At 34.8% G+C, this 24,133-nt stretch overlaps 1 protein-coding gene across 2 annotated transcripts; it reads left to right on the forward strand.

Annotated features, from left to right (window-relative positions):
- The first annotated feature begins 79 nt into the window (after positions 1-79).
- Positions 80-23,689, forward strand: LOC123765479 (lysosomal dipeptide transporter MFSD1). 2 transcript variants are annotated; one of them, XM_045754088.2, is made up of 11 exons: positions 80-661; positions 1,750-1,855; positions 4,332-4,482; positions 7,244-7,369; positions 7,906-8,111; positions 11,269-11,479; positions 11,682-11,895; positions 12,801-12,898; positions 14,221-14,333; positions 16,303-16,522; positions 18,463-23,689. In XM_045754088.2, exons 1-10 carry the CDS (start codon positions 563-565, stop codon positions 16,491-16,493), a joined length of 1,515 nt encoding a protein of 504 aa, XP_045610044.2. In that variant the 5' UTR covers positions 80-562; the 3' UTR covers positions 16,494-16,522; positions 18,463-23,689. The 2 variants fall into 2 exon arrangements, with proteins under 2 accessions (XP_045610044.2, XP_045610045.2); XM_045754089.2 differs by lacking the exon at positions 16,303-16,522 and adding an exon at positions 17,703-17,808 and having other exon boundaries at positions 81-661.
- Positions 23,690-24,133: the final 444 nt, after the last annotated feature.

Genomic DNA, 24,133 nt, shown 5'->3' on the forward strand with positions numbered 1-24,133 from the left:
TTATTATAAGTATGATCCATACTTGTATTTTTATATAACAAAGCATGACTCTGGCCATGGCTGTGTTGTCGCAGCTGATGCCGGTATCGCCTTTATTTTTACCCCATAATTGTTGATAAATGACACATTTGTGCTTAGTTTAGCGGCTCAGTCAGCGTTTTGTTTTATTATTATTATTATTTCCTCATTAATAAGTTTTGTAAAGGGAAATTCAAGTGGCTCTTGAGTGCAAGTGAGGAAGAGTCACGGGTGGTGGGCGGATGTCCCTGAAGGAGCTTCATGGTCATGGACTCTCAAACCAACAACAGCAATTTTGAAGCCTGTAGATAAGCGATTACGCTGATTACTTTTATCACAGCTCTTGAGACGTGCCAGCTTATTATAACCTGCGGGGGAGGGCCGCCTGCCATTACAACAGGCTAAGCTCCCGAGGGTCACCCGCTGCTGCTCCTGTGATCTCAAGTGACTCGAGCTCGTCTGGGATATTTTGTTTTATTGTGTGACTCGTCTCACTAAGGTCTTGAGACGTTGAGGAAGATGGTGGAGAGTGTAGGAGCCGAGGATGGGGGTGTGGAGGGCCAGACACCCCCAACAACCCCTGCTATGGAGGACTTTGCAGGATTGGACCAGTGTTCAGGATGATGATGGGCCGCATGAAGAGGTAATTTGTATTCTATTATATTATTGAAATGCTTATAAAACTGTACAATGGGGTCATGTAACAGTGTTATGTATAATGCATATTTGTTAATTACCTAACATGTCCTTACCAACTCCATTTTCTTGCTTAGCATATTCTTACATAATCTCGCTTAAATTGAGCTCTACACTATACTGTGTCTGTGTTTAAAAGTCAATTTTTTTGTGTGTGTGGATTAGGCAATTTCACTTAATTTTGTAGCTCAACATTTTGTCTGAGCATTTTTCTAATGTTCAGAGACCGAGGTTCCAATCCTTCAGCGCCCATTTTTAATTCATGTTCCTTTGTAGCATACATTGCTGTGCTGGTCAGTAATATTATCTTCTGGGTATTAGCCTTTTTTTTAACATTTTTGTGTTATTAATTGAATTTAAATTCATGCATGACTATGTCTTAAGTTTTAAGTACTGTACATCTTTATATTCAGCTCAGTAGTTTGTTTCTAATATACTTTTATCTAATTTGTACATTTTTGTACAAACACAATGTTAAGCAAAACTGTTAATATACTGGACTTTGCCACATGCTTTCCTTGTATCATATTAAAAAATTGCAAAGAAATAGCAGAATTGCAAGATAAATTGGATAAGTTTAGAGTTAGGGAAGGCCTGGGTAAATACTGGTACGGTAACAGGGTAGTTGATTTGTGGAGCCAATTACCGCGTAACATAAAAGAAGTAGGATCCCTCGATTGTTTCAAGCATAGGTTAGACATGTATGTGAATAAGATTGGGTGGTTATAAATAGGAGCTGCCTCGTATGGGTCAATAGGCCTTCTGCAGTTACCTTCATTCTTATGTTCTTAAGATCTTTCCTCCTAAATTCTATTGTATTATTGTCATAACTACACCCTACCAATATCCTTCACAATCTTGATCTGCTTGGACTAATTGGTACAGTAATGGCCTCACTTCTTGTACTGTTGATATTCAACCCCCTGCGGGTTCCATAGCAGTCACCTCATTAACATCAACTTGTCCTCGTACCTCTGCTCAGATTTTGACGAGTATTTTCAGGTAGTTTTTGAAGGATATTTTTCTTTATTTCAGACTGAAACAGAAGTAGAGACTGGTTGTGGAGCATTGGCTGTCTGTGATCCTCATCATGGAGCATATAGATTTGTTGCTCTAGTGTTCATGTGCTTCCTTAGTTTCGGTAAGTTTCTAATATTTAGCAGAGTACAGTATTGAAGCTTAGAAGTGGCAGGGAGGATTAAAATAAATCTAATACCAATACTAGACCTGTATTAAAAAAAATTACACTGAATTTAAATGTACTGTGACATAGTTTTGAAAATTTTGTTCATAAGTTGTACTGAAGTAAGAGAAAGAAATATCCCAAATTTATAATCTTTTAATAATTTATAGGTGACTAGATTATGCTTATTCTTTAGCAAACTCTCTACACATTTCTTGATATTTGTGTTAGACAATTCCCCCATTGAGGTACATTGTAGTACAGTATTTGCAGTTGTGGTACTGTATTCATGTAATGTGGGAATGATCATAATGATTGAATACACTTTAGAACTTTGGTTTTATTTGAACAAACTTCATGACATTGGTGACAAGAATTATTTTGATTGGCACTTTAGATTAAATCTGAGTATGTAAATTTGACCTGAAGAAACATATTTAATAATATTTTAATAATAATTTATTTTCAGGGGACAGGCAGCCAGTGTGTACATATACTGTAATTGTTAGGCTTACTCGAGGTTCTCCCAAGGTCGAATTACTAACCCACCCCCAGGATGTAACTCCACAGTAAGCTGACTAACTCTTGGGTACCTACTTGCTGCTAGGTGAACACAGGCATTAGGTGATAGAAAATGCACCCAACTATTTCTGTACTAGTCCAGGACTCAAACCTGGAATTCTCGATTACGAGTCGAGAATGAACCCGAATGTACTACTGGGACCTTTCATTGAAGTTGTCATTTACAGTTAATTTTAATCATGCAATTAATGTAAATGCATCATCAGAAATTTTGATTGCTTGTTAAAGCATTCACTGTGACCTCCTTTTTTTAAACAAATACAATACAGTACTGTACATCTAAATTAAGAACCAATTTACTTCTTGGATTGACCCCACTGGAATTTTTATTTAATCTGGCATTAACATTCATGGTGAAAGCCAGATTGTCTCTCTAGAGTAATGTCCAGCTGTTTGCATGTTTTCCTGTTTTTGTCATTCTCATGGTACCTGGCTACAGGTATTAGTATTGTAGTAAATATTATTTGGAAAATTTAGTTTATATTTTAGGTTTATTGTGTACTGTAATATAAATTATACCATGTGTGAGTGAATTCTGACTGTGTTACGTTAACATTTTTAAATAATGTAAGAAACTCGCTAATTTGGACACTGTTAACTCGGACTTTGGGGGTGATCTGGACAAAATCATGTTCGAGTTTTGTCTGCCAAACTCAGACCTAAGAGTTTTGGCCAGTTACTGAATGATATCAGGAGAGTTATGCTGATCAGATAAAGCCTTAGCAGCTGGCAGTCAAAATTGACCTTGCCAATCTACCCTAACCATGTAAAATTATGTTTATTTGTGTGGAAATATGAATTATGTTGATTGTGGTACAAAAATTGTGAGTACGTATGTTAATTTTTTAATCTTGCAGGTAAGAATTCCTGCTAATCCTGATGTCAAGTTAACTCGGAGAGGGATGGGCCCCATATAATCCAGATTAGCGAGTATTATCAGTACAGTATTGCTTTGGATGCATCATTATTTGCAAGTTGAAAACATATTGTCAATAAATAGTACGTAGTAAGATTATATGAGATAAGATTAAGGGGAACTTTCTTACCAAGGACAAGAAAGCAGAGTTATTAGAGAAATTAAAAGAGGAAAGTGACCGGCAGAAGAGTTTGGTATTTTCACTAGTGCTGTGTTAGACATAAAAAGTAAAGAAAACAGATAGAGTTTGTTAAAGACAGAGAGAGAGAGAGATATTAGTGGTTGTAAAAGTTCTGAGATAAATAGCCTGGTGTTAAATCATCCAAAGAGGTCAAATATCCGGAAATCAGAACGATATAGTTTGGATTTTAGATATTTCGCATTATACAAAAAGAACTGCCATTATCAATTATAATCTTATCTGCATTACGTAACCCCGTGATAGCCTTCAGGGTTAAGGCCCTGAGAGGCCAAGTGAATTCTTATCACCTCTTTAAGTATATCACATAGTTTAAATTGTGCATTAAGTATTAAATATTGTATTTGGATTACCTTGCATTTCTGAGCCTGCCAGCATCCTTGAGTGAAATCTCAAATCTGAATACTGTACTGTAATATTTTTTAAGCTCGGTTTTAAAATCTAGAATTTATTTTTGCTCTAAGGCTAAAATTCCTTTTTATATACATTTTTATGAGTAATGATGATGAATGCAAGTGTGTGTGTGCGATGGCAAGTGTCTTGCTGTCTCTCATGTTTGTCACTGTATGTGTACCCCAGGAGTAAAAATAACAGGTGTTGTGGAAGGATTATTTTGTAAGATCACAGATTGAGCTCAATCAATTATGGGCGCATATACAAAAGAACCATAATGGGCGTAGTTGGAGTCGTCAGTTGGTAATCAGAAACTATAATATGACAAATGTCATTTCTTTCAGGCTCATACTTCTGTTATGACACACCTGGATCGCTGCAAGATCATATCAAGGATGATATGAATGTAAACACACTTCAGTTTGCCAGTCTTTATTCACTTTATTCCTGGCCAAATGTGGTACTCTGCTTTGTTGGAGGATTTCTCATTGACAGGTATGTGAAGTCGAGCTTGTTATCACTGGTTTTGTATTCTGGAATATCCTGACAATATATTGTTTACATCTTTACATTATTTAAACAGATTTATTTCTGTAAATACAATTTCAAGGACTGGATGAGTTTGAGGTAATGAAAATTGCCTTGCATTTGAAGATTGCTGTTCATGAATACTTTATCACTTTTGAACAGATTATTTTTTTATTTTTTCATTAAATTTATATCTACATGCTATATAAGTTTTTTATACTCATTATAGTTGTGGCTGAACTGAATGAGTGTCCAGTCTGATAGAACCTTAACTATACAATTAGAGTTGTGAGACATATTGGCAAAACAGATAGCAGGAAATTATAATGATGAGAATACAACTTGAAAATTAACTAAAATAAACTAATTATACCATGAAGTTACATAAATTTGCACAGCGTCAATCTTTTGCGTTAACAGATTCAGAGACTGGCCTGGATCAAAACGACTTTGAGCACACACAGCTCATATACCATAGATCTGATTTCAACAAGATTTAAAATATTGTTAATGTATGCCAGATATAATTTAAGTTTCAGTCACTGTGGAGTGATAATACTGTACTGTACCAGAACAATACAGTACTATGAAGTACACTATATCTTTTGTCGAAAAGATGAATTTGCTATCTTGATGATTCCAAGGGTCATGCATAGTCAGGGTAGGTTGTCATCTACATGGGCACAGCAAGGGTCTTAAAGTATCATGACCCCGTCTCTATTTTTTCATGCTAGATGTCATTTATTAATGTTGTTGCTTGCATTAAATGGCATTAGTCTGAGTAACCATAAAACTAAGATGTAAGGATATAGTTTGTTGGACATAATAATACTAGTACTGTTCATCTTTTAAAATTAAAACTCGTGAGAAAATCATAAAACCATGGGTGCATCTCCGAGTACCACATCCTTACTTTTATTTGTCATGAAACCCCAACCTGATCCTAATTTTAGGTTCACTTCACTTATATTGATTGTCCTGTAATCTGCCTCATCAATGGACCAGAGATGTCTAAGCATCACTTGTCAGGATTTGTCTCCTAGCAGGTTTGATGAGTCCTGTGATTCACAAAATCTTTAAAGCCATATAATAGTTCAGATTAAAAAGTATGCGAGAAAGTGGATATCCACACACAATCTAGATTTTAACATTAAAGTTTGTACTGTATTAAAATGATAATAGTGCTGTAAATATAAATGAATTCCATCACGACTAAATAAATACTGTTTTTGTTTATGAGTGTAACACTCCGACACTGAATCCTTATATGCAATATTGAATTGGCTTTTTGATAGAATTTCTCATTATACCTGCACTACTCTTTACTTTTAACATTAATGATAATAGTAATGGTAATGTCTTCTCACGGACATAACAACATAGTAATGATAATAAAGTAGTAAAGATAAGACATTTCACTATAAAGATTGATTTTATAAAACACTGCTCAAGTCAACTAGACAAAATATGAGTTAATTGATAGTACTCATATCTCATCAAAGAACAATTACTTACATGAGTAAATATACTGGGCACTGTGATTAATAACACAGTAATGTCATTAATGACAGATCCACAATCCATAAGTGTTTCAGGCAATAATACATAATTAACAAAATGTCTAGCTGCTGGGTTGTTCCTGGTTTCACGGTACATTACAGTAGTGTAATATAAGTAATAAATTCTCTCTGTGTTAGAGTATATAACCAATTCAGGGAACAGTATGAACATGTTGTGGGGACATTTTCTAGTTGAAGCTGTTGTCAAGTGCTACTGTACCAGCCAGTCCAGCTTCCCACTTGGATGTATCCTGTTGATAAAAAAAAAGTACTTGTTTTAATATTTTGGTAAAAAAAAATTTGAAGGTCTAGCAGGCTACATTGAACAAGTAGTATTTACACATTCTAAACCTTACCTCCTCAATTAAATCAAATCATGATACCACGTGTTTTACATTTAAGCAATCACAGAACACACCTGTGTTGGGGTATTGCCCCTCTTTATAACCACCCTACCTCTAGAACCAAATAAGCATGTGATTGGCCAACTACAATTTACTCGGCTCTAATTTGGGTAGCATGGATACCATCATGGTCCAGGGTGTTGAGATTTGTTTTGGCTCCAGTTGTTCTTGGTAACTATTCTGACATTAATCGATTAAGCTTTCTTCCCAGTGATCGTAAGACAGTTGTGTGTGTGCCTTATTCTGAAAATAGCTAGTTATCTACACTTAATCATATTTATTTTTTGCTACTGAGAGTTTTCCATTCATTATCTTGAGTGCCTAAAAACTTAAAACTAAGAATGCTTTTGTTTGTACAAAAATGTATGACTGTTATAGAAATTTAGCCATGTATTTCCATAGGAACTTTTGTTTATTTTTTATTTATTCAATATTTTGAGACGCCTTCATTATACTAACTTAATAACTGGCAGTACTTGTATATGATCATAAAAGTATGGTTCCTTTTGTTTGGGTAGTGTAGCTCACACTACTGTACAGTATATTGTTTTAATATTTGTTTTTTTAGTTTCTTTATATCTGGTTTGATAAATATATGGTGTGTAGGCTTAGGGATACCCCCTTGATCAGGTACAATTAAAGCATAATTAGGTACATGTACAATTATATAGGTAATTAGTTTATGTAATAACTTTATAGTAGTACTTTTAACAACAAATTTAAATTAACAATATGCATTGACTTTTTTTTTTTTTTTTTTTACAGAGTCTTTGGTATTCGAATGGGAACCATTATTTTTTCAACGATTGTTACACTTGGACAGTTCATCTATGCAATGGGTGGTATAATTAATCAGTTTTGGATGATGCAAGTTGGAAGATTTGTGTTCGGGTAAGTTGTATGGATAACCTTTATTTACAGACGATGAGTCACAGTAACATGACTGAAGATATGATATCCAAACTACACAAAAAATGAAACACGGTGGCGTTTCAGTCCCTCCTGGGCCATTACACGATTTGATAATGGTCCAGGACGGACCGAAACATCGCTATTTCTTCATTTTCTGATGTATGGTTTGGATACCAAGCTTCATTTATTTATTTTTGCCCTGTTTCATTCTATATCTGTAAAGGCTTTCATGATCGTCCACATGAAAATTGTCATTTTATTCAGGGATGGCATATGTACAATTTGGTTTGAGCCTACTGTAATTTGTTGCTATGGATAATAGTAATTAAAGTTCATGGATAATATTATTTTACATTTCAGTACTTTTACTGCAATTCAAGCATTTATTTTCAACATTTTTACAGTCTTATTTCTTTTTTCTTTTATATACTGTATATAACAATACTGAAGAATTGAATGCCTTCAGTTAAGTTTAGGTTATACAGTATAATCATTTCTACTGTATTTTATTCAAGTATTGGTGGAGAATCGCTTGCAGTAGCTCAAAACACCTACACTGTTAGTTGGTTTAAAGGGAAGGAGCTGAACACAGTGTTTGGGCTGTTGCTAAGCATGGCGAGGATTGGATCTACTGTCAACTTCCTAATCATGGTGCCTCTTTATGATTGGGTTGGTACTTTCACTCAGGGTTATAAACAACTTGGAGTTTCTTTGATGATTGGTAAGTAATAACTAATGTTCATGTTATCCTAGTAATGAATACTTAACACTACCAGAGCTTGCTGTTAATTTCTTCCAAGCCACAAAATGAAATCTGTCATGTTTAGTGTTTTGTTTTCATGAATATTTTGTAATGTATTTGGCTTAGGAAACTGATCGGGACTTGACATGGGCTGAGCGTTTTTTGTGAGAATGGGCTAATGTTGTATGCTGGTTATATGAGAAAGAAATTTGAATAAATTTAGTAATTACTGTGAACAAAAAGTAATGAGCCATGACTGCAGAACTCTTCAAAAATTGTCTGTTACAAGAATGAGCTTGTTTCTTAGCAAAGCCCCATCGGTAGCATTCCTATGTCTTGGCTCTGGATCCTTGTAGGACAGTTATTAGGTCAGGTTCTGAGTGATTCTGGCCCCAGAAAGGCAAGTATTCCTTCAAATTGTCTTCTATTCCCTACACAACAGGATGAGGAGCTCAGGGAAAGTATAGCTCAGTCCTTTCAATATACCTGTTCATCAGAGACCCTTCAAAAAGGTCAAACTCTAAAGGAGATAAGACAATTTGAAAGATGCATGTCCTGGGATGAAGAAATTCAGTGAGAGCAATGATTGTGTCCTGCAGGGGTCCTGAGTTAAAGGCAGAAGCAAGTTAGTGAGGTACTGCTCAAAAATGGCCATTACATTTCATTCAACACAATTTTTTTTTAAGTTTATTATGTATGTATATTTGTGGGTACTGTATCTTTGTCCCATATTTAAATCCCATGTGAGGCTTAGAACATCTCTTGTATGGAATTGGAATAGGGAGGAGCAAAATGTAGGATGATAGATATATTAGTGTAATATCTTCTTGCTTTAGTTGGTAGATCTAAACACTCTAATGTCTAATAAAGGGTTCATTAATACAGTATTCTCTATATACTATTGTATATACTATTGCATTACACTAGATGTTTTTCAACAGTAAAAAATGGATTTTAAACTACATAACTCAGTTGTTCCCTAAGGCTAAATCCTACTGGTCCCATGGAGAGGATAATTAGTCAGGTCAGGTTCAATATTCTGCACTTGTGAGCTGGAGTTGTTTCAGACTGGCCCTCACAAGTCATATTGGTGCTACGGAGACACTACAGAATTTCTAGAACAAATATTTAGAGACTGATTTTTGCATCATTTTGTGTCTGGAGTGAAAATGTATTACACCAAGTCACCCATTTACCTTCGTGACCTAGAAGAAAATGTCAGAATTGTGTTTGTCTCCCAATAGCCTCCATTCTCCGACCAATGAACAAGGAAGTTCATTGATGAAACAAACTACTGTAAAGGATTTCTGGAGAGGTTATGCATTATGAGACTATGATCAAGATGGGACTCTCATGGAATGAAGTTAAAATGAAAAACGCTAACATAAATGGGGTTTAGAGAAAATTTGTCCTTGTAAGTAATTTTAATGAGTTTGATGACCAGATGAAAAAGTGACAGGAAAGCATTGTGAAACGAGTGAAGAAACTCGAGCTAAACCTGGATGAAGATGTGTTGAATAGTTGTACTCAGATTTGGAGAAGCTCTCTTTGTGGGGAACGTATTGAATTCGAGGCATTAAAGGTTTCGGAAGAGATGGCTACTAAGGGAACCTTGTTGTGTTAGGTGCTGCCATCTGGTGACAGTTTGGGAAATGACTTGTGTGCCAATGTTAGAAAGTATAGAAAGAAAGTTAGAAATAGTTAAAGGTTAGAAAGTATATTGCTTGACAATCTCTTTGATGCCAGGTTACAGTTGGAAAAACCTGAGTGCACAGTATATGAACGACCCTTCTAAATTCATTCTAGGCTCTTATCTTTTTCTCTCCATTGTCTCGCTTGTGCCATTATGATCTGACAGGAACAGTTGAAAAAGATTCCTGCTGTGCTGGTGCAGAATGCTGAACCTGCCCTGACTGGGGATCATGGCGGCTATAGGGCCAGAAGGATCAAGTCTTGGGGGCTGATGAGTATCCTGCTCGGAAAGCTTTTCATAATCAGTACTGTTCACTACATCTTAACACTTTCGCACTCCGTGGAAACTCTCGGTTGACAGGGGGTAGGTAGCCCCTCCGTGCGGGTAAGCGCGTGGTGACACCCAAATGTGTATACTCGTTCCAGCTTTCTCGCCTTAATTCTCGTGCTACGTCGCTCGTTTTGGTATCATTGTGTTCGCAATTAAATTCTCTACAGGTGTGTATAAATATAATGTCCAAAAGCCTAGCGTGACTCCCAACAGCAAAGCGTAAAGTCGGCAAAAACGCACAAAATTAGTAACGTGCATTCTCGTTCCATTTTTTTACCTTAATTCTTGTGCTACGTCGCTCGTTTTGGTATCATTGTGTTCGCAATTAAATTCCCTACAGATGTGTATGAATAAAATGTACAAAAGGCTGGAGTGCCTCCCCGCAGAACAGCCTAAAGTTACCCGTGAACGAGCACCATTTTGTACATTGCAACCTAATGTTCAACTCGTTCAATTTGATAACATCAAATTTCGTGCTACGTCGCTCATTTTGGTATCAAATTGTTCGCAATAAAATGACGATTATTTTAAAACTAGTCCCAGAATAATAGAGCAATAACTGGATTTTTAACAAATATTTTAATTCTGGACGCTCATCATCACAAATTTATTTATATCTTTCCAGTGTTCTGACATAAATATTTGTGTTACATCTTTCATTTTGGTATCAAATTGTTTGCAATAAAAAGGCGCACATTTTAAAACAAGTCCCAAGATAATAGGACAATAAATAGAATTTTAACAAATATTTTAATATTCGGACCATAGGCCTATTTATAATATTTCAAGTGTTTGGACATCAAGTTTCATGTTATATCTTTGATTTTGGTATCAAATTGTGTGCAATCTAAAGGCGCTTATTTTAAAACCACTACCAGATTGATCTGATAAAATTTAAATTTTTAAAAAATATTGTAATGAGTGACTCAGTATTGCGTCGTTGGAACCCATTCAGTAGAAAAATGAGTGACGAGATAGTCAGTCTGTGGAACGCGAAAGTGTTAAGCCTAATTTTTATAAACATTCTTGTGATAAAGCCAGTTTGCTATAGTAATGAAGCAGCATTTGTTCTACTAGAAAACCCTAGGTACTAATGCACATTTTCTCATGCAGCCGGATCCACTTGTGTGTTTTCCCTTGTGTGTGCCCTGTTATTAGGCATTCTCGACAAAAGGCGATCAAAAATTCTGCATCTAAATACTGCCGAGTCTGGAGAGAAAGTTCATTTGAAAGATGTGCTTTCATTTCCACTTTCATTTTGGTTGATTTCTATCATATGTGTAACGTATTATGTTGCCATCTTCCCCTTCATTGGCCTTGCCAAGTAAGTAAACGAGTCTTCATTTTGCCACTGCTAAATCTTCGAAAGTTTATTCTAATTTGATGCCAATAATACATTAATACTAACAACTATATTGCTATTTAATTTAAACAATATATGCCAAAAAGAATATCCAGTAAGTTTTGTATTTCCTTTAGTGATTACTACATTTTTCTTGAATTTGTGTATTGCTTTACCTCCACAGGGTTTTCTTCATGCGCAAATTTGACTTGGATGACAAAACTGCTAATGCCGTGAGCAGCATTGTCTACATCATTTCTGCTGTGGCCTCCCCAATATTGGGATTTGTGGTGGATCGTACGGGTCGTAATATACTTTGGGTGTTTCTGGCAGTGCTTGTCTCCTTGGCAAGTCATGCTATACTCACTTTCACCTTCCTCAATCCATTCATTTCCATGGTAAGAAAATTTTGTTACAGCTGAGATTTATATGACATGTGGTTAGGAGAAAATCAAGCCTAGAAAATGTATGCAGTAATGAATGAGAAACATGGGAAATGAAGTTGAAAGTTTTAAAAAAAAAGTAAGCCTGTGTGAGATAACGTTGAAAGTAGGCATGAAGAATGGAATAGAGTAATTGTTATTTAAGCTTGTGTTAAGAGAGGAGTATACCAGTTAATGAATGAAGAATGGTATGGAAGCAGTGAATGACCTAGCAAGTGTATTGTACAGGATAAATGTGATGCAGGTGATTGTGTGCTTTATATAATGGCAAAAATTTATTTAAGGAGAAAATAAATGTTGTGCCAGGTATAAATGACAATGGCTGCAAGTTGAAAGATTTAAGCAGTAAATGAAAGGTATATATTGCTAATACATAACAGGGTGAATGATGAATGGATAGAAATAGTTTTATTACCTATGTACTTGTGAAAAGAAGCATGTTAACTCTTCAGCTGTAGGGGAATGTAATATTGTATTAGTGTTATCCTCTGGCAAGCCAGCTTGAGAGTATTGTAGTACAGTATTGTATTAAGTTTACCTTGTACCAGGCAGCTTGTAGTGAGAATATGGCCTTGAAGCTTACATGAGCTTTTGGTACTATTTGGTACTAAGAGAATTAAAAATTTTTGATCGGAAATAACTATACTGTACTGGGTAATCATAATCTGGCTCTCACTGATAAAAAATATATCCAAGTCATCTACAGCCCTCCAGTTTTGGGCCGCATGTCCCATGCCATTGTCATTTATACCTGAGACAACATTATTTAACATTATGCATTTGCCTGAAGCCAGTTTTTTTTTAGAAACACTGAGAAACATATTTTACTTATGGTGTTAATGAAATTATATTTTCTTCAGAGTATGCTGGGCCTGGCTTACTCACTTCTGGCAAGTGCTTTGTGGCCTATGGTTTCTCTCGTCATTCCTGAGCATCAGCTGGGGACAGCTTATGGCATGTGAGTTCCTCTGGCGTATGATTTGTTGTGTTCATCTGAATGTGGGGGGCAACTAAAGCACAATTATCTCATTAATTATTTAATCCATGAGTAGATGATGACCATTATTTGATTTTTGCATATGATCATGTATACATGTATGACAGGCATCTTGTTTATATTTAGATTTATTTTTATGAAATGACAGAAGAAATGCTAATACATTTGTGTTTTGGATTATGTGTTGTGTGATGTGTGTTTTGGATTATGGTCAGAATTCTGTCCAAGATGAATTTTGAACTTTATGAGCATCTTTCTAGTTTGTATATTTTCATGCCAATGTTATCCATTGGATCCGTCAAATATTTGTATTTGAATTATCATTTATATTATTGATTCTGTATAATACTGTATTATTTATGCATTGGGTATCCTTCCCCAGTGACATACTGTATACTTTACACTTAATTTTCTAAGCCTGGGGCACTCGGTCACACCCGTAGACAATATCCCCCTTTCCCAGGGACATTGCTAACTCCAGCCTGGGTCAGCTACTCAGCTTGGTTTTTCCATCTCTGATGCAGTGAGGAACTTTTCTTAATGCCCCCATCAGTCCATATTTGGTGGAAGGGAAGACACTAGAGAATTCTTATTCCATCCTTGAATGACCAGAAGGTTCATTCTTCTATACTGTACTTAAAAAGGCACCTTCAGCAGCATAATACTTTAAGTCAAAGAGATTGTCAAGTAATGATCTGGTAATTTAAACCAACTACTGATTGACTCCCTATTCACCACTGCCACCAAGTGGTAGCAGGACAAGTAAACAAAACCAGCCAGCAATTGCACCTTTCATTTCTTCTTAGTCTGCAATCAAGCTATTCCAGCAGGTTGGAGAAAGACCTCTCCCTAGGTCAAGTGACAGTTGATTCATTTGCAGATGAGTTTAGTCTTATACTGTTGATCCATACTTTGGTTAAACTTCATGTGTATGTACGCATATGTGTAAATTCTGTCTGTGTGTCTTCAGCTTTACTAAATCAGCATGGCAGAGATTTCTTTTCTGTTGACTCGGTAGTACATAGGGTACCTGGATTGTACTCGGATGAGGCTATGGAAGTTGTTCTACTCCCCAAGCCTGGCCTTGGGCCAAGCTTAATTTATGAGAGCCTGCTCCAACATGCTGTTGCTTGGAGCAGCCCACAGGCCCACATATCCACTACAGCCTGTGCAAATAGTCTGTGATAGGAAAATACCACCACTATTGCAACTTTCATCACTTTATTTATATAGCTTTCACTTAGAGTAGTGCCAATGAACTTAAATAAATCTATGTGCTTCAGGATGCAGAGCATCCAGAACCTGGGTTTGGCACTTATCAGCATGTTGGCAGGACTGATTGTGGACTTGAAAGGCTATTTGGTCCTCGAGATGTTCTACATGGTGTGGCTTTGTGGTAAGTTGATGAAATGGTCTATATCTTTGTTAAAAACTATTTGAAGGATATACTACACATATGAGATTCAAGCCATTTTATTATACTAAAGTGCCTATCTACCCGAGATTTTCAAATCAGTGGTGATTTGAACATCATTACGTTTATTGAACACCTTAATTTTAGTTTGGCAGCTTACACTGTTCATACCTCCATATAAAACTTGATAACAAGTTCAACAAATTTCTAATGATAATCTCAAACCTAATAAAAATAATAATTAAAGCATAACAGTAATAATACTAATAAATAATAATGATATATTAACTTTTAAAACCTGTACAATGGATAATGTTCATGGTTTGTTAGCATATTATAGTGATTGTTTTATTTTTTTTTACAATGCCACTTGCAGCATTAACATTGACATAAAGTGCATTTTCTGTAATAAGAGAGGAATTATTATGATCTAAACAGTGAAAAGTGGGTAAGTTTGGGTAATGTATAGAGGACTTTATTTAGCAGATGTAATACAGGAATAAGGTCAGTAAGGTTAGTGATGGCATGGAGGATGACAAGGGAAGGGAGGGAAGAGAACTATCTGGAGAAAGCACCGAGCCATTACAACTACAGTACTGTACTGTATATAGCACTTAAAAGGAATCAGGATAAGGATTTAGGAAGGGACATGGGAAAGGAATGGTGTCCAACCATTGGGCGCCATTAAAACTCCAATGTTCAAAGGCCAATGCCAACGTTCAAACAGCGATTGAAAGTCAACCTGCATGACACCCCTGGGCACCTGCAGGTTGGCGTTCGTTCAGTTTAGGATTGAATGCCAACCTAGCTGAAGTGAGGCCGTCACTCGACTTTTCAGCCCAAATGGTTAGGTGGATGACACGGGAAATTACCATTTGTTAAATTTAACGGTAGCTGTGTGTTGGATGATTAAACAGAGGTACTAGCAGAGCAGAGAAATTCTGATTGGGATTATGTAATGATATGTTGCAAGTGCTGGTAAAAGACAAGTTTTTGTGCATAAAACAATCCTACATAATATAATTACTCATCTATTGTCTGGGTCAATGGTCTATGCAAGCTCAAGAAATTGATTAGGTATTTCATACAAAAAAAATGAAGAGAGAAAACAGATATATGAATTCGTTAACTAACTGCACTATACAGAACAAAAATTGGTTAGCAGATTACACTTAAACAATGCAAAAACACATTAGTACTTATCAGTAAAGTTGGTGTAGTTTCTCAAAAGAAGTTTGTGTGATGGGAGAGTTGGTAGATGATTTGCATATCACTGGGAGAGGATAAAGTGGGGTGCTGGCATCCTATAATACCATACAAGAGGTATGGTGTCACCTGCAGTGTTAGTTTTAGGTGAAGAAATTTTAGTATCACTGGGCGGGAAAGTAGGAGGGTTAGGGTCGCTTGATAGCCCACTTAATGATATGAGGTCTTTACAATTTTAAAATTAACTTTAGATTGAGACCTCTTTCATGCAATTTCTCTGAATGATTTTAAAGTTTAAATATAAAGTGTGCCATTCATCATCTGCTGCATAGTATACTCGTACTCATTTCTGATCTCCTTAAAACAGAAAACTAGGTTAAAAACTTGGTCATCTTTCTGCATAGTTGTTATAGGTTTTCTTCTGATTATTCTTCCTCAACCTGATCCATGATCTATTGGTTGGATCAGGAAGGTGGTATTGTCAGAAATACTTTCCTTTACCAATTGAGAAACAAGAGCATGTGTTGGGATTCTACCTGGCACTAGCATTATTCTGCTGAAATATGACTTTATTCTTACAAATACTTTCTCCCTCCTCATTACATGATAGCATCGTGTGATCAAGTACTAATTGGTCCTACGAAAAATTGAAGACACGTTTATTGTTGATATGATTTAGGTTTTAATAAGGATTAGCACCACCCATTTTATTAATACTGTTCACATATATTTGTATTCCTAAAAGTTGCATTGGCTGCCACTGCTCTCATTGCTGTGGTGGACAGTAATGCAGGAGGAGATCTATTGAAGTCACCTGCTCAAAGGCAACGAGCCTTAGAAGCTTCAGAGGGGAAAATTAATGAAGCGTATGATAAGAATGATGGTGATGCGTTTGAGAAGACATATTCAAATGAAACGGCTAATGAGGATCTCTAAGGATTGAATTAATTCAACTGTTTATCCGAGTATGTTTTATCTTTCATGCGTTGGTGCTGTACAATGTGGGAATTTGGTACTGTATAATGTAGGAATTTGGAACTGTATAATGTGGGAATTTGGTTCTATATAATGTGGAAATTTGGTGCTGTACAGTATTGTAATGTTGTACTATATAATGTGGGAATTGTGTACTATATAAATATGGGAAAATTGTACTGTATAGTGTGGGAATTTGGTGCTGTTTAATATGTGAATTAGTTATCATTGGTGTGTTAAAAGTTTTATCTTTTGACATTTAACTTGTTAAGCAAAAGACTGATCTATCACACAAACACTCATACATGACACTTAATTTTATAAGTTAAATTTAATTAGCAGATAATAATGCTGTGATTAACTCATTTGTTGGTGATAAAAGCATGAGAGCCATGGAAAAATATAATTTACATACTTGCCTCTATAACCAGCAGCATACTTTCACATCATTCATTTAATCAAAGAGTATAATTGTCATTTATAATATGTACTATTTACGATGAATAATAATCAACTAGCAGCTTGCTTTAAAGGGAAAAAATTCCTCTGTAATAGAAAATGGATAGTGACGATTATTTGAAGAAAATAAAAGATATAGAAATTTGGAAAAAAATTCTAGCTAGGTCTATCACACTGAAGTAGACAAGAATTAACACAAATTGGATGATGCCATGGCTACTGCACTGCCAACAAGAGACAATAATTTTTAGGGTTTCTCTGAGAAAGAAATAGGTAATGGAGATTTTATGGGCAGCTTAGTGAAAGTTGAGGATCTGCTAAAAAGTCACGAAGGAAAACTTCTTTCATTAGATAGAGAAATTGTAGTTGTAAAAAGTATAAATGTCTTTGTACAAGGAATCATTTTGCAGAAAGAGCAGAAAGTTGCCAGCTAAACTGGTAGCATAAGGAGACATGCAAGACAAACAAGGGAACTAGTGAAAGAAAATGAGACATGGAAAATGAGTTCATCAAGCGCCATGTAATTAACAGTAATGTTCTTAATGTGCCATGTAAAATGATTTTTGCATATCAGTTTTTAAAAGGGGCATTTGTGTTTGTGGCGTGTATTTGTAAGTAGTGTGATACCCTTATCCTAACTTTATTGGAGTTTTATTGCTCATTTGTAATGTGTGTGTTCTAAATGTAAATAATTTTTGTCTTGTACTCTAGTTGCCTTGATATCTACTGTGGTAATATGGCTGTCAGATTCAGCTAAAGGAGGAACTCTTAACTTATCCGTCAGCCAGCGACGGAGACAGGCAGGGGAAGGAACGGAGTAAGTTGCATTTTAGTGATAATTGTATGGTATAGTTAAACGTTTAGTAGAATTTTAAATAGATGAATATAAATTTGATGTGTATTTAAGGCATTAGAACAAAAAACGTGTTCGAAAGTGTGTTGAATATAATAGAAAGGATTACATAAATTTAAACATTCAATAGTACCTGTATAAATATAAGAAATAATTGATGTACTTTGGTATTGGTAATTTTTTTTAATTAGAATTTCTCTATACAGTATACTTAATAATATCTTTTGTATTAATATTTTGTTTAGCACATAATAGAAGAACATGACATTTGTGGGGTAAATAAATTAAGTACGACAACTTCATAGAAAGTACAGTACGTATAGTTATTTATAGTTGCATTCATCTAAGATACTCATGACATAATAGAGATGTAAAACAAGCAAAATATTTTGTATTAAAAAATTGAAGTGTATATATAAAAAGTCCATTACTGTATTTTGGGTAAGTTACAAAATTAATAAGTCTTATGATGGTTTTGAAACTTTGCTGTTAAGTAAATGATATATAACTGATAATATGTGCAAGGAATACCTATACTGTACATAAAAGCTCTTCCCAATTTTCATTACTTACTTATCACAACATATTTTCTTTTTTCTTTTTTTTTCTTTTGTACAGACGTTTGCTGGAGTCGTAGAGATACAAGGCACCAGAAACAGGCTAAGTACTTTTGGGAAGTAGAGTACAGTCCTTGTACTTGTTAATGTATGCATTATATCCAACCAAAGTCAAAGCTTTTAATACCTGATCAGTAGCTTGTAAGTTTTTGAGAAAGACGTATATTTTATCAGAGCCATTTGAATGTGTGTTAGCGAAAGTGTAGTTCGTTGATATGTTAACTTGAAGACTGCATTGTCTGTTATTGTTAACATGCAAGTAGTGCGTTATCTGGGACTGAACTGTCACTATCAAGAGAGGCGGCGTGTATGCATGGAGTGCAGGTTATGCCTGGTACTGGAGAGGTGCGTGTGTTTCCTTTGTGGGGTCAGTCTTGCTCCAGGTGCATGGACAAGTGTATCATTAAGTGTCGGTGCTGGAAAGAACACTTTTTTAATTAGCAAGTGAGTTTGTAATTTCAGTAATATATTTTTCAGGAGTATTTTAGAATGGCATTTTGAAGATTAACCTTAATGAGATTAACAAGCCATTGACGAGACAGGTTAGGTGGTGTCTAGGTTGCATCTTGCTGGGAAGTAATGGGTTGGTTAATTAGAATCTTTGTTTAAATTATCATTTCATTGTGTGCAGTTCATGCTTTTCAAACAAGATTTTTCATTGTTCATTCTGTATAGTATTACACAGTGCTTTTGTAATTAAGGCTGTAAAAATTCATAACCAGAACAAAGGTTAAAACATTTTGCAACTGAATAACACATCATTCATTCATTCATTTAATTGTACACATACAAATCCACATCAAAATTTTAGGTTATAATACCTGACGGTATCATAAAGCATCCATGTTTTTATTTTTAATTCCTTGATTTCAAGTACCATGGTTAGTAATTCTTTAAAGATTGGGATTCTTATTGTCTGGACTTCAAACGTAAGATATGAATGCCATGTTTAAGTTTTGGTTGCCGTCTAGTAATCATAAAATCCAATAGATTATGGGACAGTGCCACATACACTTGATGTGACTCAACTGAATATTGTGAACATAGAATATTAATAAATAAATGAGTAATTAAGATTTTTTAGGAGATAAACCACTTTTAATCCGTCAGGAAGGCAAGCATCATTTAAGCATCAGTATTATAGCTCCTCATTAATATAATAGAATGGCATTTTTGCCATTCTATTATGCCAATAGAATGGCATAATCTTTCTATTACAGCTTTGGTAACTTACATTCTGCCTTATATGTTTCCAATTTTCAAATAAGTTCTTTTTTATAATATATTGATGTTAAAACATCCATTCCAACTGAATAATTCCTACTAGTTTTAGTGTATCATTCAGAACCAAGTAATTTTGCTTTGTCAGGCTGTTGTTAGAGAGGACTTTGGATGCATTTTCCTACGTACACTGTAATGCACTTTGAATGTATTATCCTACTCTTACTTTCAGTACGTAGTATTTGCATATATTATTTAAATTTATTTCCATACATAATACTGCTTTGACTTCAGAGGATTTTGCAATGTCTTATTCTTTCAGTGCAGATATTTACATGCATTATTTTACCTCAACTGCAGTGGACATTACATTCTTTATCCTAATTTAATTTTATAAAACAGCTTGTGTTTGGATTGAGACAGCCATTTTTTCTAACATTTACGCACTGCTTCTCTTTTTTCTTGTTCTACGACATAATGCTACTCTTTCCATTTTCTCCTCTGACATAAGTGATTCTTGTTACATACGCAAATGCATCAGGAAAAATGGGGGACCTTTGATAAGTCGCCTGTTCCTACCTCACGCTGAGACCACTAGTGAGGTGGAGGCCCTCAGGTAAATCACATTAATCACTCCAATTTTATATATATACAGTGGAACCTCAGTACTGGTATTCGAATTGCTCCCAAATTAAACTCTTTGGCATTCGGATTCCGTGTTCATGTCCATTTGCCCGGCATTTACACACTCACATGTAAAGTGTGCAGTGTGTTAGCATTTATTTAATTTAATCATCACATTAATCTATTTATTTTTCTGGGCTGGAATGGATTAATCCAATTTACATTATTCCTTATGGGAAAAAATTGTTCAGTATTCAAACTTCTCAGGCTTTATCCCACCTTCAGGAACCAATCAAGTTCAAATACCAAGGTTCCACTGTATGTATGTATTATACAGAGCATATATATATATATATATATAATATATATTTATTTAAATAAAATTACATTATCCATACTTTGAGCGTACTGTATTGGCCATACACACTTAACTCACGGTCACTTAATGGAGCGCCGCCCTGCTCCTTATTGTCCAAATTGTGTTGTTCCTCTTACAGTCGTGCATATCCTTGTTGAATGTCCTGACTTCTAGGACGAGCGTGTGTCTTGCTTTCCGACCGTCCTTCGCGGTCACTTGTTCCTCGATAGAATTCTTGGTGAATACGTGCCCATATTCTAATATCTGGCAAATGCTTTCCAACCTGTGAAAGTAAATAATGAGGTACTGTAATTAGGATGTTGAATTATTTACAGTATCTTTTTAACACAAAGTTTCTTTGTCCAATGATTAAGCCTTTCTCTTCATAAACACTTATTCAGCTCCACACTATTTTTGTTTCCTCTCAAGTATACTCAGGTCAGATTACTATTCAGATAGTAGTGAAATGAGATTTCCTGGAGTAGTGTGAACTGAATACATTCATGTATTCACCAGATATTAGATTATTGAGCAGCTCGGAGAAGGAAAGGTTCAAGATCAGCATGATTTTTTAAATTAGATTTTCAGCTTGTTCTCGTGATATGGCAGGCAAATCCACCTCACTTATTGAAGTCAAAGCACATTACTTTAAGAATGGAAACAAATTTAGTTGCTTAAATTTCAGTTAAGCACCTTGGTTTTAGATAGACTGGTCCATATTATGCAAGTTTAACATGTGATACTGTACCTGGTTGTGATGTGATAAGAGCCAACCAAGGTTATTGATTTATTGTCAACAGTGTTTAATAGGATGATTTAGGTGACAAATATTTACTTAGATAAATAAAAAAAAAGTTAATGTATTTCACTACATCTACCAATTAATGATTTTGTTTCTGAAAGTACACTAGTACACTACACCATTTAATTTTTACTCGGGCTTAATCTGAGTGGCCATACTCTGTACATAAATTAGAGACTAGAACACTTTTTTTTCAACTCATTGATTTGATACAAGACCGTACAATTGTAAGTGGATAAGTGTTTGTTAAATGTAGTTCAGTACTTTGAAGTACAGTACTAAAATTTGTTTAGTGAAATCTATTGAAATTCTGTGGTACAGTATTGTGTATTTTCAGTATATTTTTATGAAAACTGGTAACCATGACATCATGCACCTCCTGGCATTAAAGACATTTTTTCTTGTATTTATCATGCTACCATTTCACCTTAGAGAATCATTCGTAAATTATGCTTAGTTTTTGTTCAGTACTGTATTCTTCATTGTTAACCCTTAAACTGCTCCCATCACCAAGAAGCGATATGGGCTAGTGTGCCAAAAGTCCTAAAGATTCTATGAGGAAGTCGTTTAACACTAGAAGCCTCTGGCAATCATTTGTCAAATTGGAAACAAAAGTTCCTAAAGTCTTGATTTTCTTTCCAGGCAGTAGTAAATAATTTGGCATCACCATCCATTTACTAATATCAGTGCTAGAAACTATTGATGCCAGGCAAAATTTGCATGACTTATGAACCTGGAAGATATTAGTGATGAGAAATCTATTACAAATAATTAATTTGAAAATGAATGATCAGAATTTGACATTTTCAACATATCTTCACCTCACTATTGCCAACCTAAAATTATGAGAATATTTTCAATGATTTACAATACAGAAGGGAAAATAAATTGTTGTTTTTATGCTTACCAGGAAATTGGCTTAATTTAGGATGTGCAGTTAGGGGGGGCTTGCGTCATGATGAGAATATATAATTCTGTCTTGCATATTTATCTAATTGAATTCCTAGTTTCTGTTACGAAGATCCTCCTCTTTTAACGTTAGCAAAGCTTTAGCAATTAAGAGCATAGAGTGTGTGAAATTAAGTATAACCCGAAGTACTGTATCTCCTTCATGGGTCATTTTTGGGGGAGAACAGTTTGTGAATTGGAACAATTTAAGATGTTGTTTTCCCAGATTAGTAGAAGGCCAAATACGGAATTTAGAAGAAATATATATTTTTGTATAGTAGTTCGAGAGTTTAAATACATGTACAGTAGTATGAATATGTTGAAAAAAATAAAAATTTATTTGCTCAACAAGTAGGGCATAGATTAAGAGCATATAGAAACTGAATGGCGAGATTTAGATATCAGCATTTATGATTTTTTAAATCTGCAGAGTAGTACCAATTATTCAGGCCTATGCTAAACACTTTTTTTTCTGTTTTTTTTTTTTTCTAAATGTTATTGCTGATATGAATCATACTGAAATGTACAGGTTTTTGTAACATTTTGTAAATGTTTAAATGTTCCTGATTCTTGTATATTGATCTTGTATGTATTATAATTTATTGTATGTATTATACTTTATATATGGCCCCCTCATATTATAGTACAGTATATTAATTTTAATGTAGGAATATATAGAATCGAGTCATATATAAGCATATATAATTACATTGGATTCCCTTTTGAACAGAATGGTTGCTTCCAGGCATATTTCAGTGCATCCTATGTCTAGTTTTGTATTACCAAAACCACAGTAAAAAAAAGTTAAATTTGTTAATATTTTTGGTTTGTTTACATTTGCATCACAAAACTAGTCAAGCAGGAATTTTTAGTTTGTTGAGATGAATAGTACATTACATCTGATGATAATCGGGTCAGAATATTTCCAATGCATTGATTGATCTTATATTTGACTGGGATCTTTGTTGATGGCTTATGTACTTTGTACATAAGTTGATGGCTTACTGTACTTTGTTGATGGCATATGTGTACTAGTTGCAGTATACAGTACAGTAAAAACTTGGTGGAACAAACTAGTGTACCATGCACGAGGTGAGCCCACTTCTTGCAACAAGGTTTTTCACGTCCCTAGTCCCTAGTGATCTTCACACAGTATTTTCCCCATTTTTTAACTTTATGTAACATTTTAATTTTGTAAACAGTATTTTAGTACAGTATATTTTTAGCAAATTGACATGCAGTTAAGATGTTTTTAATAAAAATAATGCAAAACTCTTATTACATTTTAAAACCCCTTATATTGCAAATGTTAATTGGAAGGAATTTACTTGTCGTTTTAATTACTACAGTATGTATAATACACTACAGTTTGTACAATACTGAAGTGTTGTATATACAATAAAAAAAAATTAATAAATGAGGATCCAATTTCCCTTTTAGCAATATACTTTGTTTCTTCATGTCAAAATCAGTACTCTTACCAATGTTAAATGTTAGAGCCAACATGGTAATATAATGCTCATGCTTGGTTCTCTGTATTGGTTACATCTCTTGATCAATGAATAACATGTTTGATGCCCTCTTGTTTACCATCATGATGGCTTCTTAGGCAGTTTTCCTAATGACAATTAGTGAAAGTAAAAGCATAAAAGTGAGATTTGGCAATAAAATCCCCCTCGCCTCTGCTCTAAAATCACGCACAAACTTTGAAAAAGCATG

The sequence above is a fragment of the Procambarus clarkii genome, chromosome 30 (assembly GCF_040958095.1).
Source record: "Procambarus clarkii isolate CNS0578487 chromosome 30, FALCON_Pclarkii_2.0, whole genome shotgun sequence".
Taxonomy (NCBI): Eukaryota; Metazoa; Arthropoda; class Malacostraca; order Decapoda; family Cambaridae; genus Procambarus; species Procambarus clarkii.